Below are 21,547 nucleotides of genomic sequence, written 5' to 3'. Positions count from 1 at the left end.
AAAGGTAATGGCGTCTGCTTCAGGCCAAAATTTCTGCCACAGTCTGTGCTACCCAGTATATGGGTATATAGTCACCTGTCCTTCAGATGAAACTTTGGCCCTAGGAAGATGCCAATTTGGCATAAAAACACATTGCCTTCTTTACTCAATAAAGTTTTGGTAGTATACTATACTATACTCTATTTGGTTTTGTCTTACTGGTCCTGGGAAAGCAGAAAATCTTTATTCCTTATCCATAAAGACACATAGCTCTGTACATGAGAGATCTCTGACACATCTATGGTGTCCTACTACTCTGTAAACAGGACATGGTCAGGTTGGGTTTCCATCTTCTACATGTAAACAAGGTGGTTTACATTCACTGACAGAAGGCAGACATCTTCAAACACTACATGTGATATATTGAATGTAGCAGAACTTTTCGCTGTAGTTCTATACAAGAAGCCTCCTTTAAGACATTCATCCAGAGCTCTGTGTCTAGGTTGTGGTCTAGACATCTACAGTGAAATCTTCCTGTCTGGCTATAGAAAGTTGCTGGCAAACACTGAAGCAAATAACTTGATTCCTGTTTTTGCATGTTTGGATCACTGGTAGCAGGAGATTAGACTTGTACTCTAGAAGCCAAACTCCTCTACAGTCTATGGATCAACTATAGAAAACTGAGGACTACAGATGTTTCCAGCAGAATTCTTCTAAACTGGTGAGGAGTTACCTGTCTATTGGCGCCATCCAACATCTTTGGGCAACCAATGTCAGCACTTTTTATGCATCTCACTATTATTAAAGATGCTGATCAATGTTGCCAATCACTTTGCTAGTTTACCATTTGAATCACTTTGCCTAAATGGACCTATAGATCTTATGACTAGGGTTGAGCGATCGTGTTCGGAAAAGATCGGATTCCGATCGGCGATCGAGAAAATTTCACGATCGCCATCGGAATTCCAAACACGATCTTTTTATGTGGGATCGAAATCGGTGATTTTTCCCACAATGCATTGCTTAGCCTTCACACTGAGTATACGCTGTATATTCAGTGTGAAGGCTCCGCTGCAGTTCCATAGGAATGAATGGAAGCAGCCGACACACAGCCTTAACCCCCTGCGCGCCGGCTGCCTTCATTCATTCAAATGGAAGGCTAAACTAAATCTCTAGCAGCTACTTACCTCTAGAGATGGCTGCTCCAGTGCCCTCCTTCTTCTTGCCTCGCTGCCTTAGTGGCTTAGTGTGGGTGGGGAGACGTGACGTCTCCCCTCCCAGTATCCGCCCACACTCTAACCCGCCCACACTCTCCTAACCTGGCAGGGAGGGGGCAGCAAAGAGGCAAAGAATGAAGGCACGGGGCACAGGACCAGCCATCTCTGGAGGTAAGTGGACACCAGGGGGTAGGATTGCTTTTAAAATCCGATCTCCGATTAATAAAAAAATCCCATTGACTTACATTGGGATCGGAATTGGGATCGAGATCGGGTTCGAATGAAAAATGATCGGAAATCGGATTTTGAAATCGATCCTGAAAAGTCAAGATCGGCTCAACCCCACTTATGGCCTTAACTTTATGCCTGTGACTAGGTAAAAGAGGACTTTTCACCACCTTCGCCAACTCCAATTCTTTGTATCCTTCAATAGTTGCTGATCCAAAGTGCAACTGGATTTTTTTTTTCCCTAACCCCCACTGTTCCTGTGCAACTGGTGCTTGTAGGTTCAGCAACCAATATCCCAATTTGACCCTCTATTGTTAGGTGTGGGTCCTGGGTTGGAACATACAACTCGGGGCAGCTCACCTGACAGCAGAGAGACAATGTGGCATTTTTGGTGCTGAAACTTGAAACTAACAACACAGTTTGCTCTAGAACAGTGGGAGCTCGAAAATATATTTAATCAGTATCAGCCAGAAACAGTAAAGCGCCACCTATTGACCAAGGCAAATAGCTCGGGTTGATGAACGGCCTCTTTAAGCTGCATTATGTCAAATCTAACTAAACAAGACTAACGGATCTCCACATATGCCAGTTTTTCAGCAAGCAAATCTCTGCCTGTATGAAGCCAAACAAGGAACTTTTGGGGGGGGGGGGGGGGATTGTCTGGGACCTTGAAAAAACAAGCATTAAACTGTGATATAATGACGGGTTTAAAAAAAAAAAAAAAAAAAAAAAAAAATCACCCATATACAAATATAGGTAATATACGTATACAAAATATACAATAAATAAAATATACAATATAGGTAATACTGACCATGTTGTGTTTGAGGATTCTTTGAACAACTGGAGTAAAGACCTCAATGACCACCATGGAACGGGGGCGCTCTCTACAGTGCTGCAAAGAGAGAATATTTACAAGTATAAAATGCTGCTTGTGTCCACTATTCTTAATCACACTTTCAGTAATGCCTGGATAATCTCAATAGAAAATATTAAAATACAGCTTAATATCTGTTTAAAAGATCCTAAGTATATATAAGGGTATGTTCACATGGAGTTTATTGCAGGCAGATTTTGATGTGGGATACGCCTGCAAAAATGGCCCCCATTGACTTCAGTGGGAGCCGCTCGCTTTTTTTTCCCGCTAGCTAGTAGCAGAAAAAAGAAGCAACATGACCTATCTTGCCATGGAATCCACGGCTGAGTCAGGTGCGGCGTCCGCGGCTCGTGACACGCTCCTGTTTATGCCCATTCATTTGGGCCTAATCAGGTGCGGAATGCCGCGACTGAATGCCGTTGCACTGCTTCGGCATCCGGTCACAGCTAGCTGCGCCGAAAAACCACATGGCGGAAAGCCCTTAAATAGCAAGTATTCTCCGATACTCCTTACAATATAGCAACAATGTCGCCTTTCTTTATGTTTTTGTAAAGTCTAGATAAATCTTTCTTCTAGACTTTCAGCGACATTATACTATTGAGTACCAAACTGGCCTAAATTACCCCAAATTGGTCACTGATATTAGTTGATAGTCACTACTGGGTATATATCACATAAATAGTTGGTCAAGAAAGGTCTGCTGATCCAATGAGCCTCCCATCCTCTAACAGTGCATTGCCGAGCTTTGACACTCACATACAGATAGACTAGAGCTGTATCACCCTCAATATATAAATAGGAATTCTTTTTGCAGCTCTCATGTTATGCTCTCCCGACATGTTTCCCCAGGGGCAACTACAGCTGTCCCGGGTTCATAAGGGAAATGAAGCATCAAAGTCCCAACCACAAAAAATGCATTCAAAATTGCAGTTCCCGAAGCATTGATGGTAGGCACCGGTACTCACAATGTTAAGCCTTGTGGACCCCTATTCTTTCTTTAATATTATACACAAGTTGTAAGACATCAGTTATATTTTCAGATATGCATAGACTAATTACAGACTCTGATTTAGGCAGAGGCCCCATATTGCAGATAAGTAGCTTTTTTTGTTGAGAATTGTGTTGCGTTTTTTTGAGCCAAAGCCAAGAATGACTACGAAGGGAAAGGGAAATCTATAAAAAGCATTCATATTTCTACATTTTGCTCAATCCACTCCTGGCTTTGGCTCAAAAAAAAAAAAAAAAAAAAAAAAGCAACAAAATCTGCATTTCCGCAACGTCGGGCCTCAGCCTTAAAGGGGTTGTCCCATCTCAAGGATCCTATCTATACTGGTAGCTTATGTAAATTGAAGACTTTTCCTAAATATATTGGTTTAGAAATTCTGCTTTGTTCTCCTGCTATGTGAACTTATTCCTCCCATTGTTTACACATCGTTGCTATAACCATGGACCTATAGGACAAGTGATGTAACTTACTCACTGCTCTTGCTGGCAGGATGATGGTTCAGCTAACTGCAGTTTGCTGATAAAGCAGTGTCTGTTATCTCTCTATGTAAACACACAGATAACACTGAGTCTGTTCTGTACAAGCACCTGCATATTATCTGACCTGCATAAGTGTTCTGTGTCCTGTTCAGCAAGAGGGAAGAGGAGGGGGGGGGGAGAAATACAGGAAATGAGAAGCAGACACTGCAGGCAGAGTGCTGAGACACTGAGATGGGAAAACCCCTTTAAAGAGATTTTAGACCAGGTGACTCATCACCGTAGCACTTTGACTGGCAGAATATGATGAGAGTTTCAGCTTTACAACACAGGTAGGTGTCATACCTTACAGAAGAATTCACAGAGATCAGGAGGAGGGTGGTTGTTTTCCAAGAGAGGAGCAATAGCCTAAAAAAATAACAAATGCATGTTACACAATTTAATAATACAATGTATTACGTCAATAGGTTTAGCCATGTTATGTTGTCAAAATCCTCAGCACATTATAAGAGAAAAGGAGCTACATAAAATCTAAGCTATGGAAGAAATCTGTTACCTATGGCATTATACATCATACATTATATTAGGAAATCAGACTATGCATAGTGGGCTGTCATTTCAGCTCTATTGATATAGTCCAATGAACTTCTTTAAGGTCACAAGACCCAGTAAATATTCTTGCACGCGCTGGCTTAGTGGCTGAGACTGGTTGCCTGCTCTACTTTTATGTGACAGCTGAAGAAACTGGGATTCTCACTGTCACATAGGACTACGTCACTACGCAAACCATGAGAATTTATCTAAACTAACATCCCATTGATGGCTTGAGCAGCGCTTAATGCGGACACTTCTTTCTTCGTGCTCGGCTAACACAGCTCTCTAGAAATGATGGTGTTTTTCCATTTTCCATTACCAGTGTAACAACAGACGATACTTTACGAGCGCCGGAGTTTGTTTATTTCGCGTTTCTTTTAAACAACTGTCAAACTTTCAGAAAACTCAGGTCACCTAATTATCCTATAACCAGGCAACCGAATGTGGTGATGTAAATATACGGGAAGGTCACCGCTACTCTTCTTGCCTTCATTATAATGCTATCAGGTTACTAGAAGGAAGTGTATGTGCTCACCGGTGGAAGGTGCTATGTGGATATCCCCGAATCGGGTTGTATACGATACATAAATACATTTACTCTGTGCAACTAAATAAAATGGACTCTCTCTAAAAATCATTTTTTAAATTAAAGACACCCATGCACCACCTTCGCCATCTCCAATTCTTTATATCCTTTAGTAGGCGCCCCTCCACTGATTCCAGTGCATTTTTTTCTCTAGACTCCACGGATCCTAAGCAATCTGAGCAGTTAGCTTTCATGTCTGATCTGCTAACTAGGCTATAATGTCAAGTGGGCAGGGTCAGGCAGGAGCAGGCAAGGGGGCGTGACTCAGAGGTGGACAGTGTAAGAGCTGGGCTAGACAGTGGTGCCCACTAAGGAATAAAAAGTGGTTGAGTTGGTGGAAGTAATGGAAAGTCCTCCTTAAAGGGGTGCTGCAGGAGATTAACAATGATGGCCTACCCAATCAATATTTTTTTTCAGTATGGATTTGACATCCTAGACTATTGCCCATCACAATGGACATGTTTCTGTGCATGTTTGCATCTGAATAAGGGCCTAGACCCTGAAATGTATTGTGAGATAGGATTGTTAATAAAGCATTCTTTAAGAGTTTGAGCCCTCAAGCACAGGGTTTTTCTTGGATTCGTATGAGTTTGAGCATCACGCTCATTCATCCACGTCCACTACCCACCATGACGTCAGCCTGACACCTGCTGCTGTTCTTGTATATCCTACCAAGCCCAGTTTGTTGTAACTTAGAAAATAACAAAAAATTGAGTGCTTACCTATTTGTTCTCTACACTCACTAGGAGTCTGCATAATATTACACTTGCCACTGTTTTCTCTTTTTACTCATAGAACATTGCAGATCAGGGCCATTGTTCTTCTTCATTGTTTATACTGACACATTGGCTTGTCCATACAATTGTCTGCACCATTTATTATTACAACATTGTGCTTATCAGCAGAGGTTATAGAGGTCAATTCCCCTGATAAAACAGTGATGGCCTTCTGAAGGATAACCCTCTACAGTATGTAGGTGTCACTTATAGGCTCCCCTATTATTGTAAAGACCAAAGAACAAATATTACTGCCTATATCCATTGCTGGAGTATTATGTCAAAAAGATCCACCCTATCATTTATGTTAAAGCACAGTAAAACAGGGTATGTAAATTGAAGTCCTCCGACCACCAAACCCAACAACATATGACAGATAAGGCCCAAATATTGGGAAAAGAAAAGTCTTCACTTACCACAATTATGCTCTCGTGCTCCTGAGTGGTTAGGTTAAGGTTCTGCAAGGAATAAATCATCAACAATTATCTCTCTGTGAAACCATCTTAGTACAAGTGAGACATCAGAGATCAAAGGAGGACACAGGAAAAAGTGTATAGGACATCTGTGGTTAGAGCAATTTCACACTACTACATTAGAGGTCTGGGGACCAGTGTGTAAAGATTACCTTGTATCTCATTAACCATGAAAATCGAGATTTCCCCCAATTTTTCACCATTATTTCACGTTGTAGAATTTTGAATTGGATTTGACGGTGAAATGTGCTAAGCATACCTCCTACAAAGCCATACAAACAAGCTTTACACTCAAGCCAATCTATCCTGTCCATGTACCTGGGTCCTGTCATTGCACTTAGCAAGAGAACACGTCACATGGAGTGGTATCCCAGTAAACATCCTATGGTGCAGATACACTATGTGATCAAAAGAATCCGGACACCTGGCTGAAAATGACTTACAAGTTGGTGGCGCCCTCCATCGGTAATGCTGGAATTCAATATGGTGTTGGCCCACCCTTAGCCTTGATGACAGCTTCCACTCTCGCAGGCATACGTTCAATCAGGTGCTGGAAGGTTTCTTGGGGAATGGCAGCCCATTCTTCACGGAGTACTGCACTGAGGAGAGGTATCGATGTAGGTCGGTGAGGCCTGGCACGAAGTCGGCGTTCCAAAACATCCCAAAGGTGTTCTATAGGATTCAAGTCAGGACTCTGTGCAGGCCAGTCCATTACATGGATGTTATTGTCGTGTAACCACTCCGCCACAGGCCGTGCAGTATGAACAGGTGCTCGATCATGATGAAAGATGCAATCGCCATCCCCGAATTGCTCTTCAACAGTGGGAAGCAAGAAGGTGTTTAAAACATCAATGTAGGCCTGTGCTGTGATAGTGCCATGCAAAACAACAAGGGGTGCAAGCCCCCTCCATGAAAAACACGATAACACCATAACACCACCGCCTTCGAATTTTGCTGTTGGCACTACACACGCTGGCAGATGACGTTCACCGGGCATTCGCCATACCCACACCCTGCCATCGGATCGCCACATTGTGTACTGTGATTCGTCACTCCACACAACGATTTTCCACTGTTCAATCGTCCAATGTTTACGCTCCTTACACCAAGCGAGGCGTCGTTTGGCATTGACCTGCGTGATGTGTGGCACCCAATCACCTGACCACATTCGAAGTCCGTGAGTTCCCATTCTGCTCTCTCACGATGTCTAATGTCTACTGAGGTCGCTGATATGGAGTACCTGGCAGTAGGTGGCAGCACAATGCATCTTATATGAAAAACGTATGTTTTGGGGGTGTCTGGATACTTTTGATCACATAGTGTATATTGCAATATATGGTTTAGCTTTCACTTACATAAAGCAGTAATGGTCAAAAGGCCATCTGCATAGAAAGGATACTGTGGAACTCAAGCACCAACCAAAGTAAGTTTGATGGCCTTACATGTTTGTGTGCCAAACCCATGTCTAAGCCTGTGTCTGTGATGGAGTTCGTATCGACATTCAATGTCTTGAAAACATGTCACAGACAAAACCTCTTTACCTCTTACATCATTAGATATTCTAACTTTTGAGTCACTGAAAACGTGACGTGAATTCGGACATCACATCTTTAAAATATAAAGTCTGTAACAAGCCACAGAAGTAAAGACTGTTATCAAACCAAACAACACGCAACAACTAACCATAATCATTATGTCTACTATGCTCAAAACAATGGGATCAGACTGATGGAAACCTGTCTGATCCGACAGAACATTCATGCGCGGTCCTAGAAACAGAATTCTAAATGCAAAAACTAAAGAGTAAATGTATTGTGGGTCTAAAGATCGAAACGCAGAATATAGTCCGCAGCAGACAGTAGTCTGTCATAGGAGAGAAATGCGGGATGTTATAAGCCATCCTATATTTAGCACGAGTGCAAAGCAAACATAGGCAATTCTAAAATTCGCAAAACTATACATATACATAAACACTTCTGCGCTACAATTCTGATAACAATCTGGAATTAGGAAATTGCAAATGTCAAAGTATGTTTTCATAAGGATTCACCAAAGATGACCCCACACCTTAGATACCTCCACCACATGACCATTACCAAAACACCTGTCCTGTGAAAGATTTTCAGAATGGGAATGATCTCTGCATTTCTAAAAAGCATTTAATACTTGATATTAATTGTTATTCCAGCCTTCTGCCATCGACTGTGAACGGAAGAGACTGAAGTGTTTACAGTTAACACAAAAATCATTGGATTTCCAACCAGTCCCAGATGGAGAACAGAAAAACAAATTGTTCCATTCTTTGGACACATCATTGTGTACAAAATTAATTGTGCCAAAACATATAAAAATTTTGCTTCCTCAATGGGGCAAACTTTCCTTGCATACAATGAACTAAGGACATTTATTTTACTGACAGCTTAATAGGAGTGAGTCATCATATTATAAACAGGTTACAGTCGCCGGTTCTTCACTACCGAGGCTACTTTATGTTATAGCACATACACTTTGTGGTCTGGACTGATTGGTATGTGATGAATTTTATATCTGGTTAGATTTAGATTATTTCCAGATTTTTGGTGGAATAGGTTAGATGTTCTTTCTCAATCTTTACATTTCGGTTCCTTGAAGGGGCCCACAATATTCTCCTGTGTTAGGAATTTGATGGCACATCGCATGAACGTTGTTGGGAACAAGCCTTAGTAAAAGTCTGTGCTTAGAGGAGGCATAGTTAGTTTGGAATTTACTTGTCTACTATTTCTGGCTTCTTAAAGAAATTTAAGTCTCACCTGGTTGCTCTTCAGATTACAGTAAATAGGATGCAGACAACAGACGGATATAGTCTATCAACTGATAGTACATATAGTTATCGCTTTCTACAAATCTACGCCCATTGGTATAAGACAGATAACTGGGTTACAGCCCCAAACACTTACCTCTGATAGTAACTTGGAGACAATTTCTAGTGGTGCCTGGTGGATGGAGTCATCTTGCAGGGGAGAGGTCAGTGCCATGTCCACCAAGGACCTAATCTCCTTCAACACAACCTCCCAACGATTTGGGTTGCTCAGGACCTTTTTGTACTTGTAAATCTTTTTCTGCAAGACAAAATTACACAATTATATACATATATACGAACATATGGCTTCTAACAAATCTCAGGCCTCAAGATCAAACTCCAGTCTTCAGAAGGCATAGATATCCGAATACAATTTATTACATCTAACATCTTATCGTCTACTTACGTCTTGCATTAAAATGACAACTAGTGTTCCTTCTTGTCACGCATTTTAGGCTGAGGAGAGACTGACTGTAATGGTGTTCAATGGCAGTACTGGCAGGAAGTTCAGAACCATGCCTGCCATGTTCTCTACTTTGTCTCACATAATATGAGAAACCTCCCAAAACATTCTTTATACCATGAACTTTCTCCAAAAGACTTAGTGAGAAGGTTTTCCTAAACTAGAAAAACTAGCAAAATAAATGCTTTTCTAAACTACGGTAGTTTACGTTTGATCAATTTTCAGTTTCATTCTAACATTATCCATGTTGGCTGCCATTTCTTTGAGACACCATTTTAATGCAGTATTGGGTAGTTGTCCCAAAAACAATCTCTCATGTAAGTGGACAGCTTGTCTTATAAATTCTATATTTATACCAGGATCAGTACAGTACTCTGATGTATGAATAACCATTTTGGTTCTGTCGGAATACTTTCTCTAGCTCTCCCCATTCCTGATCAATCATTTCCATTAGTTTCAGTACAATTATACTCTATTGTCACGTGGGCAGTCCCGGTCTCTTTTGGCTCCAACCAAGAACCACCCATCTGACATTAGGGAGTATGACCATAGTGCGAAAGTAACAAAGTGATTACTTGGGTATGGTAAGGGCTAGAGAGAAAATTCCAATGGAATCAGAATCAGTGGAATGGCAACTACCGAAGGATGCAATGAGTTGGAGAGGATTGAAGAAGTGGTCCTGTTTATAAATTTCCCAGATTTTGTTTCTACAACTCCCAAACAGATTTACACTTCTTTGTGGCAACTACAAAACAATGTGCAGACTTAGACTTGACCATACACCCTTATGTCTGTCACCTATTTGTTAATCTAATTATTATATATATATATATATATATATATATATATATATATATATATATATATATATATATCTAAAAGGACAGATGAAAGAGACAATGAAAGCATGATCAGACTACACAGGGATTTTATTGTTGTCTGTTACCATGGATACACACAGCTCTGCATAGGAGCTTCAGCGCTAGAAGTAGAACTACAAGGAATTTTTAGTTAAGACCTATGAAGAAAGTTCCTTTCTTTTTCACATCTTAGATGCACGAAGGTAAAAATATATTGTAAAGGTAAAAATATATATATTATGAGAAGGTGACAGGCAGGGTGCTGCAATCTCACTATATCTTCTCCAGGTTTTGAACTTATGTGTGGTGCCAGAAAAAGGCTGCAGATTCTGCATTGTAGTGCAGATCCAAGGAGTCAAAGGAGGTGTATGGGTCTGTCCTGTAACCCTGAGTCCGGTGAGACAAAGTTGTGTTTGGTTCGTTCATGTGGCTGATAGTAAGCCACGTGTATTGTTTGGTTGACATTTCTGTTTAGTTAATCGCTCAGACGAGCAGGATTTTATTTTATTTTTTGCCTGAGGTTAAGGCTTTTTTTTTTTTTTTTTAATGTAGATTGTGAGCCCCACATAGAGCTCACAATGTACATTTTTCCCTATCAGTATGTCTTTGGAATATGGGATGGAAATCCATGCAAACACAGGGAGAACATACAAACTCCTTACAGATGGTTTTTTGCCCTTGGTGGGATTTCAACACCAGGGCTCCAGCGCTGCAAGGCTGCAGTGCTAACCACTGAGCCACTGTGTGGCCCCCCTGTTAAGGCTGTATTTTGTTTTGCTCATTTTGTGCCTGAAGTGCAGGTCTATTTATTTTCCTAAATAAACCAGTTTCCTGCATATTTTGTGTCCCTGTCTTTGACTGTTTGGGTCCCTACCACTGCTTCTACCAAGCTAACGTCCCCACAATATAAATTGCTGGAGCAATATATTTAAGTGAACTAAGATAAGCAATAAAAAGCATACTGCATATTTCTATGGGAGGCCATTTGGCAAGTAATAAGCATTTATCAGATGCAGATAGAACATACATCACATGAAATACAAGCCTGGCAAACACAAATAATTGCAATATGTCCAAGAAATCATAGGAGACGTGAGCACACAAAATAATTATTTTTCTTCTGTCAAGTTCCATGTTTTATGTGGCTATCTATATAAAACTTTTTACATCATTATTTATATTACTTTTAAATTGTAAGATTATTTTAGGACGGGAAACCAAGTTTGCTGCCAGACTCAATTTATGTTAGTCAGAAGGATCTGACATGTACCTAAATAAAGTCATGCTGTTATCAAGCCATCGGAGTGTTCCTATATTTTAGTTTCGTGGACTACATGTAACAGTGTACAGTGCCAAACAATGCAGGCGGAATGAGAAAAAGACAGATGAAAATGTGGCTGACAGTCTGGGATCAAGTAACATTGATTTGCTTACGTCAATTGCAACAATATCCTGACTGCCCAGGTGGTACGGTTGTCTTGAAATAAACCTACCCGAGGTATCACCTGGAGGCCTACGTGTTAACCAATTCAAAGCTAGAAAACACAGTGTTAAGGTAGAAATTTAAGGTAAATCTACAAAAAAAAAGCAGACGTGGTGATAATTCTGCAGTGACCAATTTGTTATGTTATTAATCACTGAAATATATTTGGCATGAACATATTACAGGCGGCCATATTAGAGAAGAGTCATATTAAATCCTATGAGATAGCAGGTGTCCACAGGAATCGATGGATACCATTTTACTGCAGTAGAAGACCTGTAACAGTACATTTCCTCTGTTGGGATATCCCATTGATCTGCAGGCCTCGGGGGAACCTCAATATAAGAAGCTGTCTAATGTAACATCTAATATACCATAACTCATCCCTATCATGATGCATAAACAATCACAGCAATGAAGAGTTAAACAATGATCGGAGCTCTTCTACATCCGTGTAACTAAGCATCGTTATTGCTGATCACCCGTTCTAAGTCAAATACAAATACATATTCCTTATATAGAACAAAATACCAAGACAACGCATGAAGTCAATGCCATATACAATGCCAGCACAGAGCTAGTCATAAGTGTGATTCCCTCCGATACCACAGAAATAAACTACTGTGGCAGTGATTTGGTTAAAAATGCCTCTCTCACCAGACAGGCTCTCTTACCGGGTATCGAGATGCAGGATTGGGATGGTTTCTTTGGATGTCAGGTATTCCCAGCTTTCCAGGCAATGTCGTGGGACCAAGAGAGCTCCCTATTTACCAATCAGCAGAACAAAAAAAAAAAAAAAAAGCGCCGCTCTCTGCCGTCACCCTAAAATATTTGATCAGTGCTGAAAGATCTGCGTCTTATAAAATGGCTCTGCTGGTTTCATTGGTTGCTGTGGTTCCTGCTGTCACATGCTGAGGCGCGTGACAATGAGGGAAAAAAAACCTTATCTGTATATTTTCCAAGCCCTTGCCTGAAAGTCATACATCTAGAGAGGCGGTCAGCCTGCAGAGGACCAGGCACACATCACATTCATATATCGCAAGAGATTTTTTTTTTTTTTCTGGCTCACAGGTAAAACGTTATTCACTGTTGACTCTAAACAGCAATGATTGGCTTTACTGAGCAACAGAACAATCCACCTGTTATTTACAGACCAGCAGTAAACAGAAGCTCTCGTCTCCCTCCATCATGACAATCTCTGGGAAAGCTGGGTAAAAAAAACATGGCGCGCTTTCTTATAGAAATAAGATAGAAATAGATAATATGATCAATAACATAAGAACAATACCAAGGCGGCAGGGTACCAACTCAAGAAAGTGTAAAGGCCTGACTACTGGATGTATACTTGTCCAGACTCCCAAACTCCTGCTAGAACAGGCCAACCTGGAGGCCCTGTGTCCTGGCAACGTATTCACCTATCCTCATTTCTGCAGCATTCTTCACTCCGAGGTTCCATCACCAGGGACAGAATCGGGATGTTTTCCGTGGCATCTTCAAGAATTGACGTTTACAAACCGCAGAGGTCTGAGGTCTGCATTATACAGAACACACAAAAACTAACAACCATATATCTACAAATATCCAGTTTTTAAGGGGGTTTCCTGGGAAATTTTTTTTTTTTTATTTATAGAATATCTTCAGGATAAGGATAAATATCTGATCGGTCAGGGGAGAACAAGTGGACCCAGCACTGATCAGCTGTTCAGGGAGTGGGGAGGGGGTGCAGTAACTGTACTATACACAAAACAGAACCAGAAGCGGATGGCCGTGTGCCCTGCATAGCGGAGGGGTGCCGAAACTGGAGCTCAGGCCATAAATTCAAATTTCTGGGTAACCCTTTAGGTAGCCCCTCCATCATGACAGATAAGAAGAATCTCATGAACCTTTCCCTACAATACCTAAGCTGTAGCACTGAGTACTAAAACACTACGCTGCGGACTATCTCATGTAAGCGATGTGATGAATTCTGCATAATGAATTGAAGGGTTCTGTATTTATTGAAGAAGTCTTGTCTGGGGTGTGTAGTCATTTTAGGGGGTGATGAAGTGATCAGTATGTTCTACCATACTTCTGATTCAAATACTGTAATGGGGGCAGGTCCTATATATGTACATGGAGAGGATTTCTCCTGCCATTACATTGCTTTCCACTCCAGATAAGTGCCCCTAACTGACATAGTCATTCAACCAAGGGGGAGGAGCTAGGCGTCAATTAGGGGCTACTATCTAGGGCAGATAGTGAAGCCCTGGCAGGAGAAGACACGACCCTAAAGCCATTCTCAACTAATTTGCAAAAGAATAAAAAACAGATTTTCCTGAAAATGAAGAAGCAGCCCTGCAAAGTTACAGTCACTAGATTCATATGGACTTTCCTGCGGACTCCCTTTACAGGAAAACATTTTGCATGGTGCCATGTTCCTTTTAGAAAGTTGGCAAGGATGGTCATCCAGCTTTTCCAGGAACAGCTTAAATAAGTCGCCAGAGGAAAACAACTCATACATTTCTAAGTACTTGTGATTTTAGGACGTGCCTGATTTCATGCACGTATGCTTACAATATTTAGTGAGTGCGCCGTGTATGTACATCACTTGTTGCCATGCCTGAGGATTAATGTAGTGAATACAAGCCAGGTTGTGTCATGGATGCCTTCACAGATATGCATCTGCACTATAATGCTAAGAGCCCCCTCAAGTAATAAGTTATTTATTCTTTAACCAACCTTGTCAATCCTCACATATAGGACATACACATGGCTGCATTGACTTGGCACAAAAACATTTTACAGTGCAGGTATAGATCAAGAACATCACATATATTGGGTGGTGTTTGTATAGGACTAGGCACAGAGACCACTGCATATAGCTTGAATGATGTGAAAGAGTCTCTTCACACTAAAGGGTGCACAGACTCCTTAATCTGAGGGCGATTGAGGGTCTCAGTCCTCTTTTACAACACTACACTACTACACCAATTTCAATTGGCTTGGCCTTCTTGGGTTCTTGGCTTGGGTTCCTATGCCATCTTCTGACACCTCTCTATGGCATGTCAGAAGAAGAATCTTGTGCTTTGCTGATAAAAGTGATTTTGAGCATCGCCCCATTCACCAATCCCTAAACTTAAGCAGACCTGACCTCTATGCAGGATACCAGTTTGCAGAACCCAAACCCAGTAATGTTTTGTTTCATCCCATATATATATTATTGTTTCTTTCTCTATATAAGATCATGCGTGACTTCCATCCCTTTGTGTCTGAGGCCTTCAGCACATGCACGTAGCCATTAGTTACAGAGATTAATGCTCGGTCTGGCACATGACCAGAGGCCTTGGTTCTAGAATTACAATAGCTTGAAAAGCACATGCAGCTGGGAGTGATTTGTGCATGAAACAGAACAGCCATATGCTCCGACTAAACGGAGCGAGAGGCTGGAACCCATTCAGCTTTGCTTTTTATTTTTTAAAACTCAGATACAAAACAGCAATAAAAAAATAATAATCAGACTAACTCTACGATACATCCTATCGTTACCCCAATAACATTCAATCAACTCTTATGAGAGCAAAATCTAAAGAAAACAGTAATTGTCAAAAGGTAATATTAAAATATAAGGAGAAAGAAAAAAAAATAGCAACTTCAATATCACATAATAAACATATAGGACTGGCCTAGGGGTAAACCTATTAAAGAGGTTGTTAGGCCCTAAATGGGTTTTCCATACTGATGACCTATCCAAAAGATCGGTCATCAGTATGTGATCTGTGCGGGTCCAACACCCAGACCCCACACCGATCAGCTGTATAATAGATAGGTCATAAGTATGAAAAAAATAAACTTTTGGCCTGCAAAACCCCATTAAATCAAGTTCTTCTTTATTTTGCTTACTTATATAGTGCCATCATATCCAATCTAAGCTCCCTATGAGTATGTCATTGGAGTGTGGGACAGTATGGTCCTGTATCCAGGGTCTCTAATATCTCCAAGGAATCCCACTCCTATTCACAGGATTTTCCCCTTCACCAGTGCTCATATTGAAAATAAGAATTAATCCTATAAACTACAATTTTTCCATAGAGGGAGCATCTGCCAATTTCCAAAGGGACTTCACAGCAAGCAAAAGAAAAAAATAATTATACTGTGCCACTTAGGAATGGTATCCATCCGCCCGCCAAATAAGGCCAGTCACGGAGATGGCGGTATAATTCAATATTCTGGAACTGAACATAGAAATATTTAACTAAAACGGTTTAACTATTACACAATGCCACCAGGTATGGAGTAGATTTCTTCTCTATGCAAGTCATTCAACCCACCTAACGTCTTACTCAGTTTACCACATAGAGATACCATCTTAATTGCACCCTGCGAGACCTTTCTAGATGGTTGATACAACATGTTTACTAGTTTCTTGCAGAACCTCTTGCCACATACAAATATTCCTGTTCCCATCTCAACATGTACTGCAGTTCCCTTCTGCAGCTTCTAGATCTCACTAGATTGATAGAGTTCCTTTCCCACTTATAGAGTTCCAACATCGATGGTGTTTTTTGTTTTTTTTAGACAGATTTCCTAAATCTGATTTTTCTCAGAAATCTCGTATCTATAAACAAAGCTTGTAATCTGTAAGTAGGGAAAGAGAAAGTGAGGTGCAGGTGGGATTTTATAACTGATCTTCATATAGCGAATGACAACTGGGTTAGATAATTCCAATGAGACCCACGAGATAATCTAGTTTCAAATCTTCAGAATGGAGAGTACAGTAATTTCCCTTTGAAGTTGTACTATTCCATATTCTTAGATATTATCCAGTATCTGCAAGGGGGTGTTAGAAGTCCCAACTTAGGCGATATGTACACAACTGTGTGCGTGTGGCCAGACCATGACTGCATGGGTAATGGATGGCACATAGATGATATGTATATGCATAGCAGGAATAGGACCTGTCCTGAGTCTTACTCATGGCTCACAGCTCCATACACTGGACCGTGACTATATGGGGCCATATAAATGAATGGGTCAGTGTGACGTGAAAAGTACGGCTAGCACACTGGCTGTGCAAATGAAGAAAACGTTGTGGCTATATTAGAGGACTACAGTCTTTAAGGAATGGCAAGCCACATATTACCTGTATGCAATGGCAGTAGTTCACATCTAATGGTAGACTCATGGTTAGGAATTCAGGTCCAAAGGCACTTCCTTGTAACAAAAAACCTGATACAATTGATGTGTAATTTGACTACTAGATGTAGAATTAGGGCCCATGCCCAAACATCAGGTCTTGTGTCTTTTAAGAAGGATTTTGAGCTCTGTGCATCTCCTGCTCTCCATGTGCTTTCTTCAGCTATTGTAGTTCCAAGACCAAGGATTCTGGTCACATGCCAGACCAAACTTTAATCTGTGTAACTAGACCTTTATTCTGCAACTGCAAAGAAAACAAATTTGTTCCAAGTGTGGTCACCGTAGAACAAAAGCATTTGCTAATTCACTTACGATCATAATTAGTGATGTCTACAGGGGAAAAGATGGCTGGCAAAATAGAAGTAACAGTTGTCCAAGGTTCTTCATGTAGCTGTGATGTTTCCAGTGCTCAAGTATCAGGGGAAACTACAGGAATTCTTTGTAAATTTACATTACTTAAAGGAACAACTTGGTCAGAAGAACTTACAATAAACAATACAAGCAAAGGTGTTATGGATCCAGTACACTACAAGGTTTAGAAAAATATAAAATCCTAAGACCATGCCACCAACAATGAAAATGAACGCTCTTGAGGTCCAGCAGGCTTATACAACAGTTATAGATATCCAGGGAATAAGGGTAACATCCTTTCTCCCTTAGCCCTATAGTTGCCTTTTCGACAATATCTCCTTATTTTGGACTATTCTAGATCATGCAGCCATTTGTAAAGCCAAGCGATAGTTTATACAGTTACTTCTTCTACAGTTATGATTGGTTATGGGGAAATTTTGGGAATTTGTTAACTCAAGAGTTTGAAGGTGACCATTTACTTGAGAAAAAGGCTCATCCTTATAGTTTTAGCACCGAAGGGAAAGAATGATCAAACAAACTGGAATTCAACATGGCCGCTCTCTTCTTACAGCTGCCTTACACCTATACCTCTTGGAAAAAAAACCATGACTAGTAGTTATCTTAACTCCATGGCTACCTTTCCTCCCAGGTAATAATTTAGAAGAATGAAGGCCACTTTTGGGCAATAAATCTAGTAGTTGAATGATTTCTGTAGGCACATGAGAAGATCATGAGGTCACGTCACACAACAAAGTTCTCCCAGGCAGGTGTCACTGACAAACTAGCTAATAGGCAAACCAACATAGCGACCTTTGAACTCGTTTCAAACCCCCGAATTGACAGTTTTCACAATGTACAAGCATTCCAGTGTCTATGTATATGTCACAATTTCCATTAACTTCAAGAGACGTTGCCCTCAAAATTGATGCACTTCAGACATTTATACAAGACATTGCTGTAGACTTCAGGAGTCCATTGAACCACTTCTAGACCCAACGTACGGTAAGAGTTATTTACTTTCTAGGCACCACCCGCAGCAAATGACTTCTGCCTTGATTTCCTTCAAAGCAAGGGTTGGATAGAAACATTTATTTAACTACTCTAAAAGAACTTGGAGGAAAAGTCCAAAACACTATCAACAGCATAATAAGGTCGGATAAACTCGATAGGGTCTAACATGACCTGGTATTGACGGTCATATGTGATTATTGGCAGAATCATCCAATAAACCACACAACCCTATCACTGCAGTGCTCAACATGGTATAATCTCATCCATTCCACCATGCTTGGTACTGCACGTGAAATCTGTCAAAAAAAATACCGAATGAACCTTGCAACAGGTTATTTTTTTCTGGCAGTGAAAGAGTTATTGTTTAATATAGCAGGGTGAGGTGACAATTTTAGACTGTGTTTAGGACCCAATGACGTCTAATCTTGGCTTCTCAGAATCCAGAAATTGCTGATAATTACAGAGTGAAGGTGCAAAGGTTCATTAGACTGTTGATAACACCCATCTGAATAGAAATTGATATAATTACCTTCCTAAATGATTCCTTGTTTTAGCGACTACCTGACTTGAGATGGTACACGGCTTCCCGTCTATGTGTCGCCTGGAACCTAAAGCCATTGCCGGCATGACAATTAACCTTTACAGCACCACAAGTTAAGGCGTTTGCTTAACTAAAATATGTGGATATAGTAGTCAACTTCCATTATTGCGGATATAGTCAACTTCCATTATTCAGCACAAGGTTCTCATAATGAAGTCTGGTGTAAAAGGACGTACATGCCACCCTGGTGCCGAAAATACAGCTGCGAGTAGATCACTATCACTGAGAGGGAGGGTCTTTTAGATGATACAATGAGTCACCGAAATCACCAGTGTCCCTTTGACTAACACCTTGTAGGTAATCCACAAGCAAAGCAGTATTAACTTCCTAGCTATACAGAACAGATGAAAGGACATTTCATTCTTCCTTCCAGAATATGACCCCAGAGACCATTACCATGATTTCACACCAGGTTCCAGTATATACCATGAGAGCCGACGTTCTAAAGTGTTGTGTAAGGAATAAACCAAGATCTGTTAACCTGCACCACTACACTGAGTGTCTTATAGATACGGCAGGCAAAGTTTGCATTTGCCGTCTAGTTGATGTATTGGAATAACTAAGCGTCGCTGTAACAGATGATACGTCAAGCTCTTCTGCTCCTGACAAACCCCTCACCATAGAAATATTGGATATGCGATGTTATATGACATTGTTCCATTGTCTTTGATAGTAGTCCTTGGAAAGACACACCATTTTGGCTCTGCCCTGAACAATATGTGAAAACTGTTATGTTGCCCTATGTGCTGCACCATCTTTTCTAGCACCCGATTATAACTCGAGTAACGTATTAAACGTAAAGAGGAAAAAAAAAAAAAACAACAAGGGAAGATAATTTACATAGTTCCTTAAAATTGCAGGTCTGACTGTGAAAAATGTTAAGAATGTTATTCCGAAGTAGAGTTCCCCTTTAAATCTCTCCAGTGAATCACAAACCAGTTTGTCTAAAGAAACACCACAAAGCCAACCTCATGGAACATAGAGCGTCCTCCACGCCACACACAGATTGCAGCGTCTTCATTTTACTACACTTTCCTTCATACATTGTGATTATATGTAAAATACAGGTTCCTAAGCCAGAAAGAGCTGTAAGGTTTGGCAGTAAAGGGGAAATTTTAATGATAGATCATAAAGCTGCATCAGAACGTCACGCAACTCGGTTCCCTGTTTTCCTACCAATTTTTAACATTTATTTCATTTTGCTGGCTTATATAGCGCAAGCATATTCTGCAGCGCGTTCTATTCCAAAGCCATTTAGTGCTGCTCGGAGGTTTCTTTACCCAATTATCTGATATGGCGCCAATGACTTCCATAGCACTCTATTACTAAGGCTGTCTATGGAGAGCTGGATCAGCTTCTGTAGGGTAATGTGGAAATAAGTGAGGGCTCCAACCCTGTGACCTCAATGATGTTATCTTATGAAATGCCTATTCCATTGATAAACCTATTGTGTAACAACAGATACAGAAACTTCAGCAGTCAGGTTATTTACCAGCCTATATTAATAACCATGATCAGAAGTTATTTATTACAGATCTGGATGGGTTTAGAATATAGGACATGTAACTTAAAGGGATTTTCCAGGCTAAACATATTGATGCCCTATCCTTAGATCATCTGTATGAGATTAGTGAGGGTTGTACACCCAACACCCCCACTGAAGGGCTGTTCTCTCACAGAGAATGGAGCAGGAAGCAAACAGTGCTGTTCTCTGAATAGTGGCCAGATCAGGTACTGCAGATCAGCTCCCTATCAATGAAGCCCAAACTGCAAGGACCCAGCACCGCCAGTGCACAGAAAACAGAGCTGCCTGCTTACTACTCCATTCTCTGTGTAGTGAGAAGAGCTATGGGAGTGCTGGGTGTTAAACCATCACAGGCCTGATATTAGTGACCTGTCTTCAGGACATCTTTAAGATCTGTACAGTGTACATAAAGAAAGTTAGTAAACAAGACATGAAGACGTAATCCAATACTTATTAACCATGGTGAACACTCTTCTCTAGGGAGAAGCTTTTATTATAACTACGTCCATGCAAACAAGTGCTTGAGGCAATAGAGTTTTACTCACCTTCCACTGCAAAGAATGGAACCACTGGTCTCTCAGATAGCTGTTTGCCGCCTGTAATGGAAGAACAAGGTAGTAAGTATAAGCCTGGATTCTATGGTCTCGGTGATTTGTCACAGGCGCCATAACATCAGAAGGATAACAAGTACAAGCAAGTTAATGGCTAGTTGGATATCTTGCTTGCTGGTTTTCTGCCAAACACAGAAAAATCTAATAAATCATGTATATTAATGTATTTTGCAAACATTCTTCCAAATCATATGCAATGAAAATCTAACAACTGCAAACCCTTCATCAGAAACGTCAGATCACTTGCGGCTTCATCATGTCAGCCGTGCTGATTAATGGATACAAGCTGCAATACCTGGCAGAACCCAAAAGTAGATGTGGCGCTCTTTCTGACAAAAAATAAAAAACCCACCACTCCAATTCTAGTCAACCTTTTGTGGTCCCAGAAGAGCAGCCCCTCACCAAGTAGCTGTTCTTTG

The 21,547-nt window shown here is 40.8% G+C and overlaps 1 protein-coding gene across 2 annotated transcripts in view; it reads right to left on the bottom strand.

The window, feature by feature from the left end:
* The window catches only part of CMIP (c-Maf inducing protein), a 124,417-nt gene that overhangs the window by 42,430 nt on the left and 60,440 nt on the right, over nucleotides 1–21,547 (bottom strand). For both annotated transcript variants that reach the window (XM_075281912.1, XM_075281913.1), the window contains exons 3-7: nucleotides 21,063–21,113; nucleotides 9,149–9,310; nucleotides 6,156–6,197; nucleotides 4,129–4,191; nucleotides 2,239–2,319 (exon numbers count right to left, since the gene is read on the bottom strand). In XM_075281912.1, the coding sequence (XP_075138013.1) occupies nucleotides 2,239–2,319; nucleotides 4,129–4,191; nucleotides 6,156–6,197; nucleotides 9,149–9,310; nucleotides 21,063–21,113 (399 nt within the window). The remainder of the gene's footprint in view (nucleotides 1–2,238; nucleotides 2,320–4,128; nucleotides 4,192–6,155; nucleotides 6,198–9,148; nucleotides 9,311–21,062; nucleotides 21,114–21,547) is intronic.

The sequence above is a fragment of the Leptodactylus fuscus genome, chromosome 7 (assembly GCF_031893055.1).
Source record: "Leptodactylus fuscus isolate aLepFus1 chromosome 7, aLepFus1.hap2, whole genome shotgun sequence".
Taxonomy (NCBI): Eukaryota; Metazoa; Chordata; class Amphibia; order Anura; family Leptodactylidae; genus Leptodactylus; species Leptodactylus fuscus.
This window is presented reverse-complemented; position numbering and strand designations above follow the sequence as displayed.